Consider the following 19,653-nt stretch of genomic DNA (forward strand, 5'->3'; position numbering starts at 1 on the left):
TCTTCCTTCCTTGTTGCGGTTCTCGTGAGAGCCAGTTTCATCATAGCGCTTGATGGTTTTTGCGACTGCACTTGAAGAAACACAACTGACTGGCTAAAACGCATTAAGAAGAAAATAAATTCCACAAATTAGCTTTTAACAAGGCACAGTTGTTAATTGAAAGGCATTCCAGGTGACTACTTCAATAAAAAATCAATAAAAAATATATCTAATGATTTAACTAGGCAAGCCAGTTAAGAACAAATTCTTACTTACAATGACGGTCTATACTGGCCAACCCAGACCCGACGCTGGGACAATTGTGCGCCATCCTATTGGACTCCCAATCACGGCTGGTTGTGATACAGCCTGGAATCAAACCAGGATGTCTGTAGTGATGCCTCAAGCACTGAGATGCAGTGCCGTTTTAGATCGCTGCGCCACTCGGGAGCCCAAGTAGTGCATGTTGACAGAATGCCAAGAGTGTGCAAAGCTGTCATCAAAGGGTGGCTACTTTGAAGAATCTCAAATATAAATATATTTAGATTTGTTTAACACTTGTTTGGTTACTACATGATTCCATATGTGTAATTTCATAGTTTTGATGTTTTCACTATTATTCTACAATGTAGAAATTTGGTAAAAATAAAGAAAAACCCTCTAATGAGTAGGTGTGTTCAAACTTTTGACTGGTACTTTATGTCCTTGAACCGATTACTTTCAAATCACACACAGACGAAGTTATAAGGATAATTTAGTTGCTAGCCTACAGTACCTTGGTCGGGCCTTCTTCTTGAGATACTCCATGAGAGGGGGAAACACTGAGCCAGCCTGCAAAGTCACTTCCTAGAGTAGCTCAAACTGCGCATGCAATGTTTCCAAAAACTCCTCCATGTAGCAAGATGACACTTCCTGATCATTAAATGCGCCACTGAGCATTCTCATAGGAAACAATGGGGTGACGTCATCGATGGCTTCCTCCATATTTTTAACAGTCTATGGCCACGAGAGACCTCTATCATTCTCTATAGCTATGTCCAAATAGTTTTAACATGGTTCTCTGCATACTAGGTTTGGTTTGCTCCTAGTCGAAGTGAATGTCTGTACCTCACATGCTCTTGACCTTTGATTGAAAATAGTACTATTTGTCCCTCTTTAGACGCTGTAGCCAGTATACTTCCTCAAAATAGTCTAAATTAATCTAAGATAACTCTAGAAATCTGTAAAAAAAAATATGTTTTTGCCAAGGAGGTCTTAGTTGACCTCCTTGGTCCTTGGTAGCGGGCCGTGTCGGTGGCACTGTGGTATCCTCAAAGCGGGCAAAGAAGGGAAGCAAGACGTCGGTGTCCGCGACGTGGCTGGTTTTCTCTTTGTAGTCCGTGATTGTCTGTAGACCCTGCCACATATGTCTCGTGTCTGAGCCGTTGAATTGCGACTCTACTTTGTCTCTGTACTGACGTTTTTACTTGTTTGATTTCCTTACTGAGGGAATAACTACACTGTTTGTATTCTGCCATATTCCCAGTCAGCTTGCCATGGTTAAATGCGGTGGTTCTCACTTTCAGTTTTGCACAAATGCTGCCATCTATCCACGGTTTCTGGTTTGATTAGGTTTTAATAGTCACAGTGGGAACAACATCCCCTATACACTTCCTGATGAACTCCATCACTGTGTCAGTGTATACGTCAATGTTACTCTCAGAGGCTATGTCACGCCCTGACCTTAGAGATCCTTTTTATGTCTCTATTTTGGTTTGGTCAGGGCGTGAGTTGGGGTGGGCATTCTATGTTTTGTTTTTCTATTATTTTCTATTTCTATGTTTTGGCCGGGTATGGTTCTCAATCAGGGACAGCTGTCTATCGTTGTCTCTGATTGGGAACCATACTTAGGTAGCCCTTTTTCCACCTGTCATTGTGGGAAGTTGACTTTGTTTAGGGCACATAGCCTTTAGCTTCACGGTTTGTTTTTGTAGTGTTTATTGTTTTGTTTGGCGTCATTTTTATTAATAAAAGGAAAATGTACGCTCACCACGCTGCACCTTGGTCCTCTTCTTTTAACGGCCGTGACAAGCTACCCGGAACAAATCCCAGTCCATGTGATCAAAACAATCTTGAAGCATGTATTCCGATTTGGTCAGACCAGCATTGAATGGACCTGAGCAAGGGAGGAGCAAAATGGAGCCGTGATCAGATTTGCCTAAGGGAAGGCAGGGGAGGGCCTTGTAGGTATTTCGAAAAGTTGAGTAGCAGTGGTCCAATGTTTTACCAACACGAGAACTACAGTCAATGTGTTGGTAGATCTTTGGGTAACATTTTCCTCAAATTTTCTTTGTTAAAATCCCCAGCTACAATAAATGCGGCCTCGGGATATGTCGTTTCTAGTTTTCATAAAGTCTGGTGTAGTTCTTTGAGGGCCATCATGGTATCGGCTTGACGGGGGAATATACACGGCTCTGACTATAACTGAAGAGAATTCTCTTGGGAGGTAATACGGTCGGCGTTCGATTGTGAGGTTTTCTAGGTCAGGTGAACAAAGGGCTTGAGTTTCTGTATGTTATCACAATCACGCCAGGAGTAGTTAATCATGAAACATACATCCCCACCTTTCTTCTTCCCGGAGAGTTCTTTATTCCTGTCTGTGCGATGTACTGAGAACCCAGATGGCTTATGGACAGGGACAGTATATCCCAAGAGAGCCATGTTTCTGTGAAAGAGAGTAAGTTAAAATCCCTGATGTCTCTCTGGAAGGAGATCCTCGCCCTGAGCTTGTCTACTTTATTTTTTCAAAGACTGAACAATAGCGAGTAATATACTCAGAAGTGGTCGATGGTGCGCACGCCACCTGAGTCGGACTAGAAGTCCACTCCGAATACCTCTTCTCCGCCGGCGGTGTTTTGGAGCAGCCACTGGAATAAGTTAAATTGTCTTGGGGGGTACGAACGAAAGTCGTATTCCTGGTCGTAATGCTGGGGAGTTACTGCCGCTCTAACATCCAAAAGTTCTTTATGTATGTAATAACACCAAACATTTTATGAGCTAATAATGTAAGAAATAACACACAAAAAAACAAAATGCTGCAAAGTTGCTTAGGAGCTAGAAGCAGAGCTGCCAAATCTATTGACGCCAAACACACAGACCTTCGCCTCAGTCTGAGGTTCTGAGTGCTCCGGAGCAGGTTTTCATCAAGAATCTCTCTGAACTTTGCTCCGTTCATCTTTCCCTCAAACCTGACTAGTCTCTTAGTCCCTGCCGCTTAAAAACAACCCCACAGCATGATGCTGCCACCACCATGCTTCACCGTAGGGATGGTATTGGCCAGGTGATGAGCGGTGCTTGGTTTCCTCCAGACGTGACGCTTGGCATTCAGGGCAAAGAGTTCAATCTTGGTTTCATCAGAGAATCAGAGAATCTTGTTTCTCATGGTCTGAGAGTCCTTTAGGTGCCTTATGGCAAACTCCAAGCGGTCCGTCATGTGCCTTTTACTGAGGAGTGGCTTCTGTCTGATTGGTGGAGTGCTGCAGAGATGGTGGTCTTTCTGGAAGGTTCTTCCATCTCCACAAAGGAACTCTGGAGCTCTGTCAGAGTGACCATCGGGTTCTTGGTCACCTCCCTGACCAAGGCTGTTCTCCCCTGATTGCTCAGTTTGGCTCTAGGAATAGTCTTGGTGGCGCCAAACGTCTTCGATTTAAGAATGATGGAGGCCACGGTGTTCTTGGGGACCTTCAATGCTGCAGCCATTTTTTGGTACCCTTCCCCAGATCTGTGCCTTGACACAATCCTGTCTCAGGGCTCTAAGGACAATTCCTATGACCTCATGTCTTGGTTGTTGCTCTGACCGGTGTGTGCCTTTCCAAATCATTGAATTTTCCACAGCTGGACTCCAATCAAGTTGTAGAAACATCTCAAGGAGGATCAATGGAAACAGGATGCCCCTGAGCTCAATTTCCAGTCTCATAGCAAAGGGTCTGAACACTTATGCAAATAAAGTATTTCTGTTTTTTATTTTTCATAACTTTGCAAACATTTCTAAAAACCTGTTTTCGCTTTGTCATTATGTGGTATTGTTTGTAGATTGATTAGGAAAATGTTTAATATTGTCAATTTTCGCATAAGGCTGTAATGTAACAAATGTGGAAAAAGTGAAGGGGTCTGAATACATTCCGAATGCACTGTTCATCAAACACATGGTTTCCAGATGTTTGATGCCATTCCATGTGCTCCGTTCAGGCCCTTATTACGAGCCGTTCTCTCCTCTGCAGCCTCCTGTGATGTGGATCTGCCAGAAGGCAAGGATCCATTCTCTCCAAAAATCTCACAGGGCCAGAATCATCTTTGTCATCATCAGGATGAGGCTCAAACTCAGCGGTCTTCACTGCATCTGCCACCACAGTTCATTCATCCACACTCTCGTCACGTTCAATTTCCTCCTGTAGCTCTTCCAAAAGTTCTGTGTGATCCACCACTCCATATTGACCTTTTTTTCCTGTCCTCCATTTTACCCCCACCTCATGGCCACGAAGAAACACTTAATTGAAGAATCTCAACTGTTGACCAATCACCGACGAAGGGGCGTAGACTTCGGCTTGCCTCATGAAAAATGTTTGTGTCCCCAAACAGCCAATATAACCCTTGCAAAAGACCCAATAAACAACCTCACAAAATGTTGTCATAATATATGAACAAACTGTTTCGGATGGGAAGCATGTGGACACCTTTAATATTTGAATTTTACAGGATGAAATCTCTTGATATGCACCATGTCGTTTTCAAGTGTCCAAATTTAAAAAACGAACGAAGCAAACAAACAATATTAAGTAACAAGAATAATATGGCAACTTCTGTCTAATAATAATAACAATGTAATAATAGACGCAGGCATAGTCTGGGTGCCAGTCTGTTTAGCAGAGACTGTTAACCCCTAAATAGAGACTGGCACCCAGACTAGCACAGGCAAGGCGAAGCAGAGAAGTTGAGAAGGAAGCAAACGGCATAAGGAATAATAGCGCTATCTGACGGCAAAAGGGCTATAATGTAGGGTGTGGTAAAAGTATCAAAAGTATCTCATAAGAACATCTCATTTCAAAATCATGGGCATTAATATGGAGTTGGTCCCCTCTTTGCTGCTATAACAGCCTCCACTCTTCCGGGAAGGCTTTCCACTAGATGCTGGAACATTGCTGCAGTAACTTGCTTCCATTCAGCCACAAAAGCATTAGTGAGGTCGGGCGATTAGGCCTGGCTCGCGTTCCAATTCATCCCAAAGGTGTCCGATGGGGTTGAGGTCAGGGTTCTGTGCAGGCAAGTCAAGATCTTCCACACCAATCTCGACAAACCATTTCTGTATGGACCTCGCTTTGTGCACGGGGGAATTGTCCTCCTGAAACAGGAAAGAGCCTTCCCCCCCAAAAAAAATAATTCTCCAAAAAATTAGAAGCACAGAATCGTCTAGAATGTCATTGTATGCTGTGGCGTTAAGATTTCCCTTCACTGGAACTAAGGTGCCTACCCAAACCATGAAAAACAGCCTCAGACCATTATTCCTCCTCCAACAAACTTTACAGTTAGTACTATGCATTTGGGCAGGTAGCGTTCTCTTGGCATCCGCCAAACCCAGATTAGTCCATCGGACCGCCAGATGGTGAAGCATGATTCATCACTCCAGAGAACGCATTTCCACTGCTCCAGAGTCCAATGGCGGTGAGCTTTACACCACTCCAGCCGTCGCTTGGTATTGCGCATGATGATCTTAGGCTTGTGTGCAGCTGCTTGGCCATGGAAACCCATTTCATGAAGCTCCCGACGAAAAGTTATTGTGCTGACATTGCTTCCAGAGGCAGTTTGGAACTCTGTAGTGAGTCGAGGACAATTTTTACGCGCTATGTGCTTCAGCGCTTGGAGGTTCCGTTCTGTGAGCTTGTGTGGCCTACCACTTCGTGGCTGAGCCATTGTTGCTCCTAGATGTTTCCACTTCACAGTAACAGCATACAGTTGACGGGGGCAGCTCTAGCAGGGCAGAAATTTGATGAACTGACTTGTTGGAAAGGTGGCATCCTATGACGATACCACGTTGAATGTCACTGAGCTCTTCATTAAGGGCATTCTCCTATTTGTCTATGGATATTGCATGGCTGTGTGCTCGATTTTATATACCTGTCAGCAACGGGTGTGGCTGAACTAGCCAATCCACTCATTTGAAGGGGTGTCCACATACTTTTGTATATATAGTGTATGTCAAAATTATACTACAAAAATGATAATTTCATAAATGATTATATTCTAATATGATTTGGGTAACTTTCAACTCTCTGTTTGAATGTGTTGACCAAAGAAGACACACCCATGAAAGTGGTTCTCTGTGTGCAGCTTGTTTTTATTGAGCAAAATATCCAGCTACCATACAATATATCATAAAAAAAGGGGAAGAGCTGTCAGTAGAGCAGTCGTGGCACTTTGTTTTAACATAAAAGATAAAGAAAACACAAAAAATCTCCTTCTGCTGCCTACTTCCCCATCCCCCTAGGCACTACACACAGATTAGCGTTTTCTTTTTGGTAGGCTACACAATAGAATTGTACAGCTCACTAATAAATAATTTGTTTTGTAAAATGATACAGAACTCTGTAACTGACAAGTTAGAGCTTACATGGGATTATACTCTTATTCTGGTTATACAACTACAATGATTTATTGTGTCTATTATTTACAGCATATGTCCAATACTAAAGAAAAAGTCACTATGCATAAAGCAGTGACTTGTGGTGCGCACGCACACACACACGCACGCACGCACGCACGCACACGCACACGCACACGCACACACACACACACACACAAAACATTACATTGTATTGTTCAAACAAGACAAGGATAAAAATCAGTAAATTCCTAAATGTCTTGCCTTAGCTGATTGACAGACTACGAATCCCCTTCTGTAGAGTCACCCTCTAAAATCCATAGGTTCAAGTGGAGTTGTATGCGAAATTTGCTAATATAAAAGTATATATTTAAATTTGCTGATATCATTGTCCTACACTCTTCGAAAAAAGGATTCCGAAAGGATTCTTCGGCTTTCCCCATAAGATAAATGTTTTTGGTTCCAGGTATAACCCTTTTTGGTTCCAGGTAGAACCCTTTTGGGAGTACAGAACCCTCTGTGGAAATGGTTTTACATGGAACCAAAAAGTTATACCTGGAACCAAAAATATTTATCTTCAAAGGGTTCTCCTATGGGGACAGCTGAAGAACACTTTTAGGTTCTAGATAGCGACTTTTTTTCTAAGCGTGTACTTAGTAACTGTGAAGCTTAGTCTTCGGTGTAGATGATAGATAATACCGTAATAACAAGACGCTTTAATGCCCAATATTTCATTTGAAAAGGATACCCTGTGAACACCCCCTTATAATATATATCAGAGGCGGCAAGCCAACTTCATCACCATCATCTGGCATCAACTGCGTCACCATTATCTGGCATAACCATCATCAAACCATCATCTCATTTTAGGAGCCTGAGATCGCTGATCTGTTGAGGGAGTCCTGCTCTATGGCTATGACAATGTCTCCTATTCTTTGATTTGTTATGTGTTAGCTATATGTGTAAGCCAACTATGCCTGTTATGTCATGTGTTATATGTGTAAGCCAAGTATGCCTAGTATGTTTATGTTTGTACATTTTTGAACCATTTATTTAAGAGGACCATAATGGAAATATATCTAAAACATGGTTTGTGTCATGCTTGATGATTTGAAATGCATTATGCATTATATTGTTTAACATGGTCAAATAAAATCTATCTATCTATCTATGTATGTACAGTTGAAGTCGGAAGTTTACATACACCTTAGCCAAATACATTTAAACTCTGTTTTTTTCCCACAATTCCTGACATCTAATCCCAGTAAGAATTCCCTGTCTTAGGTCAGTTAGGATCACCACTTTACTTCAAGAATTTGAAATGTCAGAATAATACTAGAGAGAATGATTTATTTCTGCTTTTATTTCTTTCATCACATTCCCAGTGAGTCAGAAGTTTACATACACTCAATTAGTATTTGGTAGCATTGCCTTTAAATTGTTTAACTTGGGTCAAACATTTCAGGTAGCCTTCCATAAGCTTCCCACAATAAGTTGGGTGAATTTTGGCCCATTCCTCCTGACAGAGCTGGTGTAACTGAGCCAGGTTCGTAAGGAATAATAGCGCTATCTGACGGCAAAAGGGCTATAATGTAGGGTGTGGTAAAAGTATCAAAAGTATCTCATAAGAACATCTCATTTCAAAATCATGGGCATTAATATGGAGTTGGTCCCCTCTTTGCTGCTATAACAGCCTCCACTCTTCCGGGAAGGCTTTCCACTAGATGCTGGAACATTGCTGCAGTAACTTGCTTCCATTCAGCCACAAAAGCATTAGTGAGGTCGGGCGATTAGGCCTGGCTCGCGTTCCAATTCATCCCAAAGGTGTCCGATGGGGTTGAGGTCAGGGTTCTGTGCAGGCAAGTCAAGATCTTCCACACCAATCTCGACAAACCATTTCTGTATGGACCTCACTTTGTGCACGGGGGAATTGTCCTCCTGAAACAGGAAAGAGCCTTCCCCCCCAAAAAAAATAATTCTCCAAAAAATTTGAAGCACAGAATCGTCTAGAATGTCATTGTATGCTGTGGCGTTAAGATTTCCCTTCACTGGAACTAAGGTGCCTACCCAAACCATGAAAAACAGCCTCAGACCATTATTCCTCCTCCAACAAACTTTACAGTTAGTACTATGCATTTGGGCAGGTAGCGTTCTCTTGGCATCCGCCAAACCCAGATTAGTCCATCGGACCGCCAGATGGTGAAGCATGATTCATCACTCCAGAGAACGCATTTCCACTGCTCCAGAGTCCAATGGCGGTGAGCTTTACACCACTCCAGCCGTCGCTTGGTATTGCGCATGATGATCTTAGGCTTGTGTGCAGCTGCTTGGCCATGGAAACCCATTTCATGAAGCTCCCGACGAAAAGTTATTGTGCTGACATTGCTTCCAGAGGCACATTCCCAGTGAGTCAGAAGTTTACATACACTCAATTAGTATTTGGTAGCATTGCCTTTAAATTGTTTAACTTGGGTCAAACATTTCAGGTAGCCTTCCATAAGCTTCCCACAATAAGTTGGGTGAATTTTGGCCCATTCCTCCTGACAGAGCTGGTGTAACTGAGCCAGGTTTGTAGGCCTCCTTGCTCACATTTTTTCCTTTCTGCTCACACATTTTCTATAGGATTGAGGTCAGGGCTTTGTGATGGCCACTCCAATACCTTGACTTTGTTGTCCTTAGGCCATTTTTCCACAACTTTGGAAGTATGCTTGTGTAACGGATGTGAAATGGCTAGCTAGTTAGCGGGTACGCGCTAGTAGCATTTCAATCAGTTACGTCACTTGCTCTGAAACCAATATGTAGTGTTGCCCCTTGCTCTGCAAGGGCCGTGGCCTTTGTGGAGCGCTGGTTCGCGCCCGTGTCGGGGCGAGGGGACGACGTAAAGTTATACTGTTACATTGATGCTGTTGACCCGGATCACTGGTTGCTGCGGAAAAGGAGGAGGTTGAAAGGGGGGTGAGTGTAACGGATGTGAAATGGCTAGCTAGTTAGCGGGTACGCGCTAGTAGCATTTCAATCAGTTACGTCACTTGCTCTGAAACCAATATGTAGTGTTGCCCCTTGCTCTGCAAGGGCCGTGGCCTTTGTGGAGCGATGGGTAACGATGCTTCGTGGGCGACCGTTGTTGATGTGTGCAGAGGGTCCCTGGTTCGCGCCCGTGTCGGGGCGAGGGGACGACGTAAAGTTATACTGTTACACTTGGGGTCATTGTCCATTTGGAAGACCCATTTGCGACCAAGCTTTAACTTCCTGACTGATGTCTTGAGATGTTGCTTCAATATATCCACATACTTTTCCTCCCTCATGATGCCATCTATTTTGTAAAGTGTACCAGACCCTCCTGCAACAAAGCACCCCCACAACATGATGCTGCCATTAGCAGCTTCACGGTTGGGATGGTGTTCTTCGGCTTGGAAGCCTCCACCTTTTTCCTCCAAACATAACAATGGTCATTATAGCCAAACAGTTCTATTTTTGTTTCATCAGACGAGAGGACATTTCTCCAAAAAGCATGATCTTTGTCCCCATCTGCAGTTGCAAACCGTAGTCTGGCTTTTTTATGGCGGTTTTGGAGCAGTGGCTTCTTCCTTGCTGAGCGGCCTTTCAGGTTATGTCGATGTAGGACTCGTTTTACTGTGAATATAGATACTTTTGTACCTGTTTCCTCCAGCATCTTCACAAGGTCCTTTGCTGTTGTTCTGGGATTGATTTTCACTTTTAGCACCAAAATACGTTAATCTCTAGGAGACAGAACGCGTCTCCTAACTGAGCGGTATGACGGCTGCGTGGTCCCATGGTGTTTATACTTGCGTACTATTGTTTGTGCAGATGAACGCGGTACCTTCAGGCGTTTGGAAATTGCTCCCAAGGATGAACCAGACTTTTGGAGGTCTACAATTTTTTTCTGAGGTCTTGACTGATTTCTTTTGATTTTCCCATGATGTCAAGCAAAGAGGCACTGAGTTTGAAGGTAGGCCTTGAAATACATCCACAGGTACACCTCCAATTGACTCAAATTATGTCAATTAGCCTATCAGAAGCTTCTAAAGCCATGACATAATTTTCTGGAATTTTCCAAGCTGTTTAAAGGCACAGTCAACTTAGTGTATGTAAACTTCTGACCCACTGGAATTGTGATACAGTGAATTATAAGTGAAATAATCTGTCTGTAAACAATTGTTGGAAAAATTACTTGTGTCATGCACAAAGTAGATGTCCTAACCAACTTGCCAAAACTATAGTTAACAAGAAATTTGTGGAGTGGTTGAAAAACTGTATGTATGTAAGTATCGGTGTTGTCGGAGGGCTTAGAGTTGGGAGTCGGCTCCCCCCAGGCTGTTCATCTCGTCAGGCGCATACTTCTCCCCTGCCTCTCCGGCATCATGGCGGAAGCCAGCAGCGATCTCGTCAAACGATCGTCCCTTGGTTTCGGGCACCATGAAGTAGGTGAAGACGAAGAAGCCCAGCAGCAGCACGGTAAAGATGATGAAGACGTAGGGGCCACACAGTTGCTACAGAGAATACAGAAAAGTTACATTATTTTCACAATTTCCAAATTGAAAGTGGAAGTCATAAGTACTATTATAGAACTATATAATATATATAATAATATATACTATCAATGTATTCTAATTCATATAATACGAAAATGAGCCATTAATGCAATAGTAATTGTTTCTGTCTCCTTACCTCAACGTATTGAAAGGTCATGCCCACTATAAAGTTAGCTGTCCAGTTGGAGAATCCAGCCACGGCAAAGGCAGAGGGCCGAGGACCTTGGCTGAAGAGCTCAGCCACAATGAACCATGGGATGGGGCCTGGGCCAATCTCAAAGAAGGCCACGAAGCTGAAGATGGCCACGATGCTAACGTACGACATCCATGGCAGCTGGTCCTGAGGCAAGACACATCAGTAGAGGAGTCTGGTTGAAGTAGCCGTGTACATAAAATATTATATAAGCATATCCATGATGTTTTTGTTCCTTTAGTGCACCATTATACATACAAGCAGTGCCATAGCAACTGTCATCAGGACCGCTGAGAATGCCATCCCCAGTAACCCAGTGAGGTGAAGGGATCTTCGCCCAGCACGCTCCACAATGAATAGCTATATAAAGAGAGCGAGGAAGAGGAGAAGAAAGGTGGTGTTAGTGGGGGTTGGGGAGTGGCTACATTTCAAAGACACATTAGTCTGTTTCATTTTCCACCTATACTAGAAAAAAAAAACATTTAAAATATATTTTTTATACATTTTTTGGGGATAAATATGAAATGTTTAATTTTTTTAAACATATATTACGGAATGTATTTAAAATTCATATATAAACGTATGTAAAATGTATATCACAATATACACTGAGTGAACAAAACATTAAGAACACCTTCCTAATATTGAGTCCAGTTGCACCCCCTTTTACCCTCAGAACAGCCTCAATTCGTCGGGCCATGGACTCTACAAGGTGGCGAAAGGATTCCACAGGTATACTGGCCCATGTTGACTCCAATGCTTCCCACAGTTGTGTAAAGTTGGCTGGATGTCCTTTGGGTGGTGGACCATTCTTGATACACACGGGAAACTGTTGAGCATGAAAAATCCAGCAGCATCGCCTGGCACCTACTACCATACCCTGTTCAAAAGCCCTTAAATATTTTGTCTTGCCCATTCACCCTCTGAATGGCACACATACACAATCCATGTCTCAATTGTCTCAAGGCTTAAAAATCCTTCTTTAAACTGTTTCCTCCCCTTCATCTATACTGATTGAAGTAGATTTAACAAGTGACATCAATAAGGGATCATAGGTTTCACCTGGATTCCACAACTCAATATTAGGAAGGTGTCCTTAATGTTTTATACACTCAGTGTATGTTAAATGCATTGGAAAATGTAATTCATGTATTCTAAAGTACATTCTGAAATTCATTAAATAATGTTTCCACATGTATTTAGTGATACATTTAGGAAATATATTTTATGTATTTGTAAATGTCTTTTCAATTATATTATGACACGTTCTCCCATGGGTGACCCAACGAGCTCAAACCAAGGCCACGCCTCCAAGAAGCCACGCCCCCAGATCGTCTAATAGGCTGCCGCAGCTACAATATATTTGCTCAGAATGTATTTTTATTGTAGTTGAGACATATCAAAAGTATACCGAAAGCACTAAAATGCATTTACATTTAAAATCATGTAATGATTTTTTCATTATTTAATGAAGCTGAAGACAGGCACTTACTATATAGTCTTTTACATTTTTATTTAACCTCTTGAGACAGGAAACATATTTTTTATGAAGTTGAACATGCACTCTTTATGACAATGTTAAAATTATATCAATGCCAACATTTTGTGTAAAAAGAGTAATTAACCCACTCTGAAGGCCCAAACTATGTCATATGCCAAATTAGGAACTGCTTTGGCCACCCTGTAGACTAGATATCTTAGCCATGCATTTCTGGAATTGTCAGGCATTACATGCATTTGAGCAAAGAGGGAAATGTATGTACATCTATTTGAAATACATTTTGTGAAATTAAATATATTGAAATTTTTATTTTTTCTTCGTATGGGTGTTTATGGATGTTGTACAGTGTTTTTCTGACTTACAGACACAACAGTGAAGGCTGTATTGACTACTCCAGCCCCAATGGTTGCATAGACTGGCTGAGAAACCCCCGCCTTCTCAAAGATCCTGGTGGAGTAGTAGAAAACCTGCACAAAATTGTCATAATTTAGTGGATCATGTAGTTTGAAGTGTGTGTGCACATGTGTGTGCACATGTGTGTGCATGAGTTAGCATGTATGTGCATGCATGCATGTGTATTCACAAGTCAGTGTGTGTCTCCCAGAGTGTCCTACACTCACAGCGTTGATGCCAGACAGCTGCTGGGAGAGCTGGAGCATGATGGCGATGAAGATGGGCTGGCGGTAGAGTGGCGAGCGGAATAGCTCCAGGATGGTGACCTTCTTCTCCCTCATCATCTGCCTGGCCTCCTCCTTCATCTCCTGCATGTCGTCGCCCACCTCCTCAGTGCCTCGCAGCTTCTCCAGCACTGCATGCAAATCCACAACACACTCAGGACTCCATTCAGCTGGTAACAAGATGCGACCCTCCTCCTAGAGAGCTAATGGATGTGCAGGCGTTTGTTCCAGCCCTACTTGAACACCCCAGATTCTACTAATAAGCTGCTTGTCGGAACCTTGATTAGTTGAATGGTGTGTTAGAGCAGGGCTGGAACAAAAGCCTACACACCCAGGAGCTCTCCTGCTCTCCATGGGAATAGGTCCTCAGCCGGGAGGGTTCCATGTTTGAGGGAGTGAAGGTGTAGCATTAGATGGTCAGAGGCTTACCTTCCCTGGCCTTGAGCTCCTCGTTGCAGTTGATGAGGAGGAAGCGAGGGCTCTCGGGGCAGAAGGGCAGCAGGATACACTGCAACACGGCCGGGATGAAAGTGAGGCCCAGCAGGAAGGGCCACATAGTGGAGTTCCCCATGATCGACTCCATCCCAAACACCTGTAAGTAACAATATGTTCGTACACTGTAACACTGTTAATGAAAGTTAAACTACCATGGAAATACACTGTGGTGAAGTTACTTGGGTACTGTATGTTGATGGAAAGAATATTTTGTCCAGATGATTGTGCTGTATCACTAGCGTTGAAAAAGATAACAAAAAGATCACACCTGAGGGCAGCAAATATTACTTGAACATTTGTCTTCTCGTCATTGCTATATTTGTCCAGTTGTCCTGTGCCACATTTGGATTGTCATCTCTAGTAATCACTGACATCGGATCAGGTGAAACTGAAAGTCACCCAACGGACGGTGCCTACCTGTGCCATGAGGATTCCAATGACGATGCCCAGCTGGTGCAGAGTGCCCAGCGCCCCACGGAGCGAAGTGGGCGCGATCTCCCCCACGTACATGGGCACGAAGCCAGTGGACAGGCCGGAGTAAAGTCCCACGATGAAGCGGCCAATGATCAGCATCTCCCACGACGCCGCCAGCTTGGAGAAGCCCATGAACCCGGCGGCGATGAACGCTAGCACATTGGCGATGAGCATCGAGTTCTTCCTGCAAATCATTCACAGAGAGGTCAATTTAAAAATATGGCTGGCTTCTTCACTTCCTAAAGGCACAAAAATGCTATACTGTTGTTAAGGTGCATAGGACCGCACAAAAAAACGAAATGACCCATGATTACCACACCCTTTTACCGTAAAGTCCAGTCTAAAATATAACACTACCAGAGCAGATTTACCTGCCCAGGCGGTTGACAAAGAGGCCCACGGAGAAGGAGCCAAAGATGCCCCCGACAGAGAAGATGGCCACGGAGATGGACCACAGGGTGGTCAGGGATGTGGCAGGGATGGGCTCAGAGTACCTGTTGTTCCACGTGTCATTCAAAAAGCCTTCAATGATCTAAGGTACAATACAACATATCACAACATGAAGAACATACATTAACTATATTCATCATTGAAGGTTGCTGGAGACATTAAAGCTGCAACCAGCAGCAAACAATAACAAAGCATCCTCCCCGGTAAAAAGCAAAGCATCCTCCCCGGTAAAAAGTGATGGGCCTCAAAAGTGAGTTTGACCGATGAGGCGTCACACAATTGGCCCAGCGTCGTCCGGGTTAGGGGAGGGCTCGGTCGGCCGGATGTCCTTGTCCCATCGCGCTCTAGCAACTCCTTGTGGTGGGCTGGGCACCTGCAAGCTGAACGCGATCGCCAGTTGTATGGTGTTTCCTGGTTAAGCGAGCAGTGTGTCAAGAAGCAGTGTGGCTTGGCAGGGTCTTGTTTCGGAGGATGCATGGCTCTCGACATTCGCCTCTCCCGAGTCAGTACGGGAGTTGCATCAATGGGACAAGACTGTAACTATCAATTGGATATCCCGAAAAAGGGGTAAAACTAAAATAAAACATTTTGAAAGCTGAGGGACGGGGCTAGAGAAATGTAATCACCCTCAAATTCATAGACTCAAATTCATAGACAGAGTTATGGATGCAAGGACTGACCATCCATGATATCTAAATTGTAGTTTTAACCATGTAGCTAATGTTTGTTTAGATTTACTTTGTTAAAAAACATTGGCATAAAACAAGCTTATATTTTGGGTTCTGATGGGGTACAACAGTTGAATTAAGCTCATGAGGCATTTATAAATGATATTCTTCAAGAATCAATGGGTACATATCGTTAATTTATATGTAAAAAAATGTCTGTACAAACTGCAGATTGCCCCTTTAAATAATACCATTATCATACATACATCATATACATACAGTCACAATTCAATTCATAGTGAATTACCAACCATACAGTGAAATTATAGATATTGTAATCTCGGAACTAGAACAAAAATCTTGCGTAATTGCGTCAGATGCTCAATTAAATTCTGCGCGGAAACATGATAGAAAAAATAATTTACTAGAATGTGGAGCGGAAGCCAGGGCGGTATCTCCGCCCCTCTCTCTTTGCAAGTTACAGGGAAAACATATGGGTTAAATGTCCCCTCCCCTTCCGAAATTGGAAAGATGCGAACACCTGCGAAATCATGATGTATCCAAATGATCAGTGACGAAACATCTGTGCACCGGAACAAAGTTCCTAGTTAGTCATCTCCGACGCTACGATACCAGGGCTGCGGTCCAAACACTTAAAAGACACACCCTTGTCTTATGCCCTTGGGGGAATCCCCGTCGCCATCTTGGAGGGTAGTCCAAATTATTAGCCATTGCAACGTTTCTAGTCGGCTTTGCGAGTGTAAAATTTTGTTCACTCGCACTCCAGGGCCTGAAACTCCCCATAATTCAATTCACGACGGCAGCCCAGGGCTGGGTGCTTTATATGCGCTACAGTCAATTATGATTGCATGTCTTCTTATATACGCCTACTGTATGATAGCTAGCTAACATATTTACTTTTTACGAGACATGTTTGTGCCGTCATGTGCATTAGTAGCACCATTTCTAACTTATTTGCATTCATTTTAGTTTCAATCAAAGCACATATTTTGCCTATTGGCGCATGCTGTTGAGTTTTCTCAAGAAATTACGAATTCCTTTTTGTGTTACAGTAACGTTATAAACTCAGCAAAAAGAGAAACATCCTCTCACTGTCAACTGCGTTTATTTTCAGCAAACTTAACGTGTAAATATTTGTATGAACATAACAAGATTCAACAACTGAGGCATAAACTGAACAAGTTCCACAGACAGGTGACTAACATAAATGGAATAATGTGTCCCTGAACAAAGGGGGATCAAAAGTAACAGTCAGTATCTGGTGTGGCCACCAGCTGCATTAAGTACTGCAGTGCTTCTCCGCCTCATGCACTGCACCAGATTTGCCAGTTCTTGCTGTGAGATGTTACCCCACTCTTCCACCAAGGCACCTGCAAGATCCCGGACATTTCTGGGGGGAATGGCCCTAGCCCTCACCCTCCGATCCAACAGGTCCCAGATGTGCTCAATGGGATTGAGATCTGGGCTCTTCGCTGGCCGTGGTAGAACACTGACATTCCTGTCTTGCAGGAAATTACGCACAGAACGAGCAGTATGCCTGGTGGCATTGTTATGCTGGAGGGTCATGTCAGGATGAGCCTACAGGAAGGGTACCACATGAGGGAGGAGGATGTCTTCCCTGTAACGCACAGCGTTGAGATTGCATGCAATGACAACAAGCTCAGTTCGATGATGCTGTGACCCACCGCCCCAGACCATGACGGACCCTCCATCTCCAAATCGATTCCGCTCCAGAGTACAGGCCTTGGTGTAACGCTCATTCCTTCGACGATAAACACGAATCCGACCATCACCACTGGTGAGACAAAACTGCGACTCGTCAGTGAAGAGCACTTTTTGCCAGTCCTGCTGGTCCAGCGACGGTGGGTTTGTGCCCATAGGCGACGTTGTTGCCGGTGATGTCTGGTGAGGACCTGCCTTACAACAGGGCTACTAGCCCTCAGTCTAGCCTCTCAGCCTATTGCGGACAGTCTGAGCACTGATGGAGGGATTGTGTGTTCCTGGTGTAACTCGGGCAGTTGTTGTTGCCATCCTGTACCTGTCCCGCAGTTGTGATGTTCGGATGTACCGATCCTGTGCAGGTGTTGTTACACGTGGTCTGCCACTGAAAGGATGATCAGCTGTCCGTCCTTATTATGTTGTTATATTCTATTTTGTTATGAAGAATACTATCATTGTGATCTTGCGGAAATGGATTCAGCTTTGATCTAACTTTATTAAACGAGCAACATTCGCCAGAGTAGCCTGTTCTCTACAAGTAGAGCAGAGACTGTGTGTAAAGTAGAGAATCCGCACATGCGCAGACCTTTCAGGACCTTTCGTGTCGGGAAGAGGGGTCCATAAAAGTCGGATCCGCAGCCACTCCGTATTCAGCCGTATTCTAAAAAACAGGTAAATAAAAACATTCTTACAGAAGCCAGCTTTTGACCAGCAGAGGGGGGCAGAGAAACACGATACAAGATCGTTCATTACAGGACTTCATGTTGACAAACATAACTCAGTGTCATTGATACAGGTATGAGTAAGGCAGGGTTTATTGCCCTCCAAAGAATATGCCCTGGGTCTCTGACTATGGAAAACATATTTTTCCTATGGCATCACCATTCGCCCCCTGCAGTGGTTTGTTGGATGTGAGCACATCATTGTTTTTTTACCTGACATTGACTTATACCCCACAACATTTTTATCTGGTGATACTAATTTTCTAGTGTACTTTGAAGGAGATAAATGAAAGATAAATTTGCCATAAAGAATATGTGAAGAAGAGAGTAGTCAGAGTGAATGATCTCTTTGTTATTGTTAGTTGCACAACTCCTGTAGCCACCTTAATCCTGCAAACGTGACAATGATCCTCGTTACCTCTGCCACGTGTAATGGACACACCGCAAGTGGAATGATCGCAATGGTAAACCTTTCTCAAAATTCCCAGTTGGAGACTTCCTGGAATAAGATTGAAATACGGGAATCCTCCAACAAGGATCTCAGGAAAACCTGGTAAATTTGGGAAAGTTAATGGAATTATGCAACCGTAATTCACTACAATAGATGGTGACTTTCCACCGCAGACCGTGGAGGTGACTTTAATCCTTGCATAACAAAGTATCAAAGATACTGGATCCACTAGCAGCTACCTCCAGTAGCAGCTACCTTACTGTCCTGCACATCTTTAGACTGATGTAATCGTAATCTACAAAGCTATTTATAGTGCTCATGTGCTCAGGTATCCCGAAGAGGCTCCAGGATTGGCCTTAAACCTCCCAAATCTCTCTCTCACACACACACACACACACACACACACACACACACACACACACACACACACACACACACACACACACACACACACACACACACACACACACACACACACACACACACACATACACAAATATAAGTACACACACACAGTAATACACATTTTTATTTACAAAGCAGGCTTCAGTAATACCTCAAGTAACTACTGGAGTAAAGTACATACAGTACCAGAGTATCTCCAGTATATCTGCCAGACTGTCACTTACAGATGTCAGATCTTAATTTGATCACTCTTTCGTAGCAAAATTTGTTCCTGCCAGCTAGAAATTCGCAGAAGACTTGTGATTTAGATACGTTCACTGAAAACCTGCAGTTCTCTTTCTCTCCATGTAGGGGCAGTCGAGTCATTCGGACCAGTGCCAGCTATCAAAATCATCCTTCTCTTGCCACCTCAAACGGTAAAGCACCAGACAGAATATTAATACATTTCCTACTGCTACTGTAGGTCTATAGGTCCTATTACTGCAATATTAAAATGTACAAAAAATTTATCTGAAATGCATCCATACACATCAACAAACGTCGTTTCATAAAGCTTAATAACTCAAAATAGATATTGGTCTCCACTACGACATACAATTGTAAAGTGTATCCGAAATGCAGCTGTATAGTAGGCTATACCTAAACTATAGCCTACTGTAGCATATCAAAACTAATTGCACACATAGGCCTATAATATCAGATGTAAAGACA

At 43.3% G+C, this 19,653-nt stretch overlaps 1 protein-coding gene across 1 annotated transcript in view; it reads right to left on the bottom strand.

The window, feature by feature from the left end:
- Positions 1–6,328: 6,328 nt before the first annotated feature.
- The window catches only part of LOC139556997 (solute carrier family 2, facilitated glucose transporter member 1-like), a 44,695-nt gene continuing 31,370 nt past the window's right edge, over positions 6,329–19,653 (bottom strand). The window contains exons 3-10 of the mRNA XM_071371247.1: positions 14,878–15,038; positions 14,450–14,690; positions 13,967–14,129; positions 13,481–13,668; positions 13,223–13,327; positions 11,618–11,719; positions 11,303–11,506; positions 6,329–11,124 (exon numbers count right to left, since the gene is read on the bottom strand). Of these exons, the coding sequence (XP_071227348.1) occupies positions 10,921–11,124; positions 11,303–11,506; positions 11,618–11,719; positions 13,223–13,327; positions 13,481–13,668; positions 13,967–14,129; positions 14,450–14,690; positions 14,878–15,038 (1,368 nt within the window). The 3' untranslated portion in view covers positions 6,329–10,920. The remainder of the gene's footprint in view (positions 11,125–11,302; positions 11,507–11,617; positions 11,720–13,222; positions 13,328–13,480; positions 13,669–13,966; positions 14,130–14,449; positions 14,691–14,877; positions 15,039–19,653) is intronic.

The sequence above is a fragment of the Salvelinus alpinus genome, chromosome 28 (genome assembly GCF_045679555.1).
Source record: "Salvelinus alpinus chromosome 28, SLU_Salpinus.1, whole genome shotgun sequence".
NCBI classification, from domain to species: Eukaryota; Metazoa; Chordata; class Actinopteri; order Salmoniformes; family Salmonidae; genus Salvelinus; species Salvelinus alpinus.